Raw genomic sequence first — 7,058 nt, forward strand, 5'->3', positions numbered from 1 at the left:
TTCCCTACATTCCCCTACCCTTTCACTTGTAAAAAGTTGATGTTGGGGAGGGGGTCAGGAGATCCACATGTACCAAAAGCCATGAAGGACAGATGATGGCAGTGAAGAGGGTGAATGAGGTGAAATCATACATACTGGCTCTTTTACCAGTGGCAATTCTGCTGGCACGAGAAGCCCCATTGACATACAAGTTAGAGAGGAGTGCTTGCACCTGCTTCCCTCCTCCTCTTGTGACTCTTTGCATGGCTCCACAGGTCAATAGTAACAGCTTTTTGTAGGCCATAAGGGGCTGTCTGGAGAGGTGGGATGGAGGGACAATCCATATTCACAAGCACCTTCCACTTGTGTTTCATTGGGCCCAACTTCTATCAATACATTAGAACCAAGCAGCAGCATAAAACCAGTTTAAAATCAGTTCAGCCAACAGAATTAAAAGCAGTGTAGCAGCATTAAGTACTGGTTAAATTCAGCAGCAGTTGATAAATTGATTAGAACACGATTTAGGGGGCAATGAAGGAAATTACAATTATTAAGTTTTCTGACTTAAATTTGCTAGCTTTCTGTTAATGATGTAATGTCAATTTTATCAGTGGATGTGCCAGAGGTCATTTCGGGGGGGATCGCGGGGGATCGCAGTTCCCCCGGGTGAGGTACGGGGGCAGGGCACATGACGAAGCCCCGCTCCCTGCTTCCGGCCGCCCTGCTTCCGGCCCTCATTCAGCCAGGAGGAGGCAGGAGAAGAGGGAGGGTAAGTTCCTTCCTCCCTGCCTCTCCCCACCCCTGCCTGCCTGGGGCCAGGGAGGGCCTTCGTGGGGCTTCCTTGCGCTCCCGCCGGCCTCGCAGGTCCACCGCCGGGCCCCTCATGGGGCTCGGCAGTGGAGCTGCAAGGCCAGCGGCGGCCGGGACCGTTGGGGGTGGGGTGTGTGGCCTTATAACACACTTCTGGTGATGTCAGGGGGTGTGGCCTTGTGACACACTTCCGGTGATGTCAGGGTGTGTGGCATATGCTAATGAGTTATGCTAATGAGTTCCCCTAGCTCTTTTTCTACGAAACGACCCCTGGGATGTGCTGTTTATTTCTACAGTTGACACTTGATGTTGTGTTCATTTTCTTAATCCATATTTGTTGATACACACATTCTTGCCATATGTAGCAATGACACTTCATGCTGTGGTGTTCATTTGTATCAGCCAGCATTAGACGTTTTACACTTGCTTATTGATATATTATTTTTGATGTTACAAAAGTATCTTAATGCATTACTTTTATATTTTGGACTCAAGCACTTATATTTTGGACTCAAGCACTGTTCCTTCTTCAGGGTATTATGGACATTTTTCTTTGGACAGCAACTTATGCCAGACCACAACATTTAAAAGTCTCACCAGTTTCAAAATCTCTTTGCCACAAAACACTGGGGAGAAGCAGGGGGCTGTGGTTCTACAGACATGTCTGAAGGCCCCCTAGCTCTGCAGAACTAATTGTACTGTTCTTCGAATCCCAGCCAGTAAACTAATCATTACAGTTATCTTAATTAGATCTATGCCTGGTCCACTGAAGTATTTGTCTGAATGGCTAGACTCTACACAGCTCTTGGTAATGTCTGTAAGAAGGAGCCTCGCAGAGTAGGCTGCTACCTCTGCTGGCATGGGAAAGAACCACATAATTTGACATTATCTCCCCTGACCTGGATTACCCAGACTAGCCTGATCTCATCAGATCTTGGAAGCTAAGCAGGGTCAACCTTGGATGGTTAGTACTTGGATGGAAGACCACCCAAAAAAGTATAGCTACACAGAAGCAGGCAATGGCAAACCACCTCTGAACATACCTTGCCTTGAAAACCCATAAAACCCATAAATCGACTGGACCTGATGGCAAAAAAAAAAAAAAAAGATATTACCAGAGCAGTGTGGAATCCAGCTGTGGGAAAGCAACTCTCCTCATAATGTAAGAATCTGCACTAAGTATAGATTTGAAGCAGATCTGCGAAATTCTGAGGGTGCACCTCATGATAACATAGCTGTTTAAACATATTTCATCTCTTTGCCATATTTACCACTCTCTCCTTAAAGAAAGGTTGGCGACCTGAATAGGTGCTAATCATCTACGCTGAATTGGTGGCTGCTGCTGCTGCTTTTAAACAATATTTTCACTACCACGGCCCATAGTAGGCCTGGATGAGGAAGAGAAAGTGAAGGCAATGTATACTATTTATGATTTTATGACAGATGCCAGAGGACCTGTAACAGACACTGCTGCACTTCCCCCCCTGATAATAGGGAAGAGAATCTGCATATGATACCTGCTAAGTTTTACTGTGATATTATCTTGTCTGACCTTGCTGCTGATTTGTTTATACTTTACTGGAAGCTATGGTAAGAGAGAATACTGGATTTTGAGAAATATTCTGGTGGCCTGTATTCTCTGCCTTCCTCCACTGTTGTTTATATACTTTGTCCTTACAATCACTGAAAGTGGACAAGAAGGGAAGCAAGTTGACCTAGGATATTTAATATTGCAACAAAATTGTTTTTATAATTTGCTGGAATGATATAGGAGATGATAAATACAAAGCTCATTTACAATGAATTATTTTCAAAAAGAAATGGTCTTCGGGGCCTGATGTAGCAGCTTTGGTGCTCCAGGATTTAATTAGTAGTACTTGCTACCAGATGACCAGTCAAGGGACCTTGAGTAGGGAGGATAATACTAAATGAAAGGAAAAATGGAAAGAACAAGAAGTTTGAATTGAAGATTAGAAGACTAATATTTGGAAAACTGTTAAGTAAAAAAGTGTTGAGGGAGCGATAAATCTTCAAGGGAGAATCAATCTAAAAGTTTTCCACAACTAGAGGAAGGAGAAGAACAATTTCCTTTAACCCTATTTGCCCTGATTAAGTGGTATTGACTCATGAGAAGGAATTATCTGCTGTTTGGCTACAAGTTTAATTGCTCAGTTGCTAATATTATGGCCTATGAGCATAAGAAAAGAGGCAGGCCAGCAGCGAGGCTTCAAATGGCAGTCTGTCACCTTTTAAGCAAACTGGATCTCAAAGGGGGGGGGAACCTAATTTTCAATGTTTGCTTGTGGACAAAGTGCACATTCTAATCCATGTTAGTATTTGTGAATACAGAGGTTTGGAGGTACTAATTTTCCGGATTAAGAAACACTGTTATCTAGTGTACCACACTGGCTCATTGAACACTCTTCAGAAACCTCCCAAGTAGTATTGCCTCCCTGAAACAGAGACATTCCCCACACAAAAATATGGTTATATTTGGATTTATAATAAAAATTGGCCTGTTCTTAATCTGCAGAAAGTTAAATTCTACAAAAGACAAAAAGCCCATCCTAATTTGAGCTAATCGCCTCAAGCTAAAGCTGAGGTAAACAGATTGACTTTAGAAGATCAGTCTTTTCTGCCAGTTACAGAGCCATCTATAGCTTATATGTAGACATGTTGAGTTGCTTTGCTTTATATACTACAGAGCAACCAGGAACAGAAATGTATTTTCAACAGTCTTTACATTTAATTATAATTTAAGTCAGTATATTGAATGTATGTATCATGGAAGTGCTATATAGACCTTATATTCCTCTGTGGTAAAACATATTATTTATTGCTTTGAAGAAATGGGCTACTACTATTTCTGTCAGCCTGTGTATGCCTATCAAACAGGCATTAATAGGACAAATTAGAAATGTCCACTGATCAGCTGATTTCTAAGAGACTTAAATACAGCTTAGTTTTACTGGATCAGGGCCTTTGTGTTTTAATGTAAAACTTAAAAATGAAGCAAGTGAAGGCCATTGCTATTATCCGAAGGACTTCACTGAAGTGACCTTATATAAAATATGGGGTTTAGTCCCAGGACAAAAATTTTTGAACCACGTTGATATCAAATGCCCAAAGACCGTCTGGGGGCTCAGGGCGGCTTCCATAAAAACATAAATACATTAAAATTACACAAATATTTAACCACACAAATAAAAACAATATAACCACACAAATAAAAACAAATGGCAAAAATCTTGTAAAGCATTTTTTCATGGGAGAATTCTTTGGACTAGTTTAGATCTATAAGGGAGACCTGTCCCCTTTAAAAAATAAGTTATATTTGAAAATGCTATGGAAGTTCCAAGAGGTTTTGTTGTTGTCTTTGTCATGTCTCCAGCACAATCCAGGATAAGATCTATGGGATGCACTTTTGCTTCTGAAACAATAAGTGTTCACATGACAAGCCTAAAAATATTCAGTTTAGATTAATGGTTAGGATCTGCTTATCATCATTATACCTTAATAATGTTAAAACTATTGTTTTGTGGAGATACTGCTTTTAAAAATCTCTCTCCCCAGTTGCAATCCCAGTTATTGGAGAGAAGTCATAACAGTTAACTAGACTACTTGTGCCATGTGTGAGACAAATATGTGTGTGTGTGTTAAGTGCTGTTAAGTATGGTGCTGGAGATGACTCTTGAGAGTCCCTTGGACTCCAAGAAGATCAAATCAGTCAATCCTAAAAGAAATCAACCCTGACTGTTCCCTGGAAAGCCAGATAATGAAACTGAAGCTCAAATACTTTGGCCACCAAATGAGGAGGGAGCACTCACTGGAGAAGACCCTGATGCTGGGAAAGATAGAAGGTCAAAGAAGATGGGGACAGCAAAGGATGAGATGGTTAGACAGTGTCATAGATGCAACGAACATGAAGTTGAGCAAACTTCAGAGAACGGCGGAAGACCGGAAGGCCTGGCGGGATCTGGTCCATGGGGTCACTCGACTGTGCGACTGAACAACAACAAATGTTAAGTGCCATCAAGTTGTTTCCAACTTACGGTGACCATAGTATCCAAAATATCCTATTGTTCCATGTCTCTATTATGGTCTCTATACACTTGGAATATTCCTCCTCCCACCTCACCCCTCCTCCGTTTCACTTCATTTCAGTCTGGGTACAGGAAGACCCACTTTATGCCACACAAATATCTATGCTACAGGGCCGAGTATTGGCAATTTATTTCCAGGAAGAGACCTCTATGGCCTCAGGAGAAATACAATTGTCTTCCACTGTATGGGGGGAATTTGTTTATACTTTTTAATAAAATTGTTGTTAATTAAATTAAATAGAGAAAGTAACTGAATTTCTGTTTGGGAGTAACAACCTGTATCAGAGCTGGTAAACCAGAAGTAGGCTTCAAACATACTGAAGCAGAACATTCAATTGTTTAGCATGAAAAACATGAAAAGTTTTCAAAGATTAGTTTGATCTATAAATAAAAGCAAGTGGAACGGCAACATTTCTAGAGGACCAGGTACAGAGACTTATTGTGGAACCTTTAATCTTAACATCCTATTAAAGACATTCTGATGCCAGAGGCATCCAAATTAAACATTCCAGTGGTAAATAACATAATTAACCATTTGATGTTCTTAACTAGCATACCTAAATCTGATGTTTGATGCAGCTTGCCTCACCTCCTTGATAGGACTGGCCTACTATTTATAAATCAAACTTTAGTAGGAATTATATTGATAAGCTTAATAAATTGTCTCCTTTATTAATTTGTAATATCTTATTGTGGAAAGCTAATTGCAAGCATTCTGGGGATCACTCCTGTTGATTTAAAGTGTATAAAGCAATGAGAACAATGCATCCTCTACTCTACCAATCACCTCTCACAGACTGGACTGCTGACCTTGGGGGAGGTCCAGGATAATTGTGTCATCAGCAAGCTGTTCACTCAAGAGCTGAATCAAATAGAACAATTATAATTAATTAAAATAAAGTACGTGTGAGAAACTTTACAGTATCAGTATTCGTTCAAGAGCTGGTATGCATGTGAGTGATACCAATGGCACCATAAGAGGATTCGAGCATCATGAGATAAATGCCTAAACCCACATTGTTCATTTATCATCTTATATTGCAGGAATCTATAATTTATTTATATAAATACTTATACCCAGCTTTTCTCACCAATGAGAACCCAAAGAAGCTTGCACCCCTGGCTCAATTTTATCCTCACAACCACCACCCTGTGAGGTGGGGAAGGATGGGAGAAATAGACTGGCCCAAGGTCACCTAGCAAGCATCCATGGGAGAGTGGGGATTTGAACCCTGCATTTCTCAGATTCCAGTCTGGCACTCTAACCACTACACCGCACATGCTCTCTTTGTGCAAAGGAGTACTGAAATAGGCCACAAATGCAATACATTCAAAAGCTGAACAATTGCAGGGAATGCTAGAGATACTCTACACCTAGAGTGCCGCTTGCTCTAGGTTCCTCATTGCTAGAAGTAAATCTTTTTTGGATGTACTAATAAAGTGTGGCTCCAGGATTGGGCTGGGAAGAAAGTGTGTTTCAGAGATCAGACGTCTGTGAAACATTGCTACAAATTCTGACACAGACCGATTGTTACTAGTTTTTATCACACTTCATTCTCTGTCCAATGCAGGTATCGATTATGATAGGGTTACGGCTGTTGCATACCTCATTAGAGAGCATCACCAATCCGGAAGATCCTGACTGTGAGAGTGAAGGGTGGCTCTTGGAGAAGAGCTTTAAAGAAACTATCAAATCTACCATGGAAAACTTGAAAAAGGTTGGTAAGTTAAATCAAGTGGAAGCTCAAGGCGCAGAAGGTGAAGAAGGTACAAAAACCCAAGCTGTCACAACTGTGAGCTGAGCTTCTTGGTGGACAAGACTGTTCCTATTGACTGAGAATTGTGAATATTCACTTTTTAAAAGGTATAAGCCATCACAACTTTACATTTGTAAAACCAAAACCCTCACTTTTATACATATGACAAATACAATCTAGTATATTTGGGGCTAATACAGGCATCCTTAGAAGTGTAAGACAGCTGATATCTCCTATGGGAAATGGCCAGAACAAGATGCTTTGAAGCAAATACATCCATTTTCTAGGGGTGTAGGCATGATGTTCAGAAAACTCATGTTAACATTCTGTAATGTGGAGAACTGGTTGGCACTATCTCGTCTCATGCCATCAGGAAGTAAAAGGAAGAATTTAAAGTTAAATATTTTTG

At 40.7% G+C, this 7,058-nt stretch overlaps 1 protein-coding gene across 1 annotated transcript in view; it reads left to right on the forward strand.

The window, feature by feature from the left end:
- The window catches only part of PRPH2 (peripherin 2 (retinal degeneration, slow)), a 20,701-nt gene extending 14,007 nt beyond the window's left edge, over positions 1-6,694 (forward strand). Inside the window, exon 3 of the mRNA XM_015411107.1 lies at positions 6,464-6,694. Coding sequence (XP_015266593.1) covers positions 6,464-6,694 — 231 coding nt within the window. The remainder of the gene's footprint in view (positions 1-6,463) is intronic.
- The last annotated feature ends 364 nt before the right edge of the window (positions 6,695-7,058 follow it).

This window comes from Gekko japonicus, unplaced genomic scaffold (genome assembly GCF_001447785.1).
Source record: "Gekko japonicus isolate JY-2015 unplaced genomic scaffold, Gekko_japonicus_V1.1 scaffold723, whole genome shotgun sequence".
NCBI lineage: Eukaryota > Metazoa > Chordata > Lepidosauria > Squamata > Gekkonidae > Gekko > Gekko japonicus.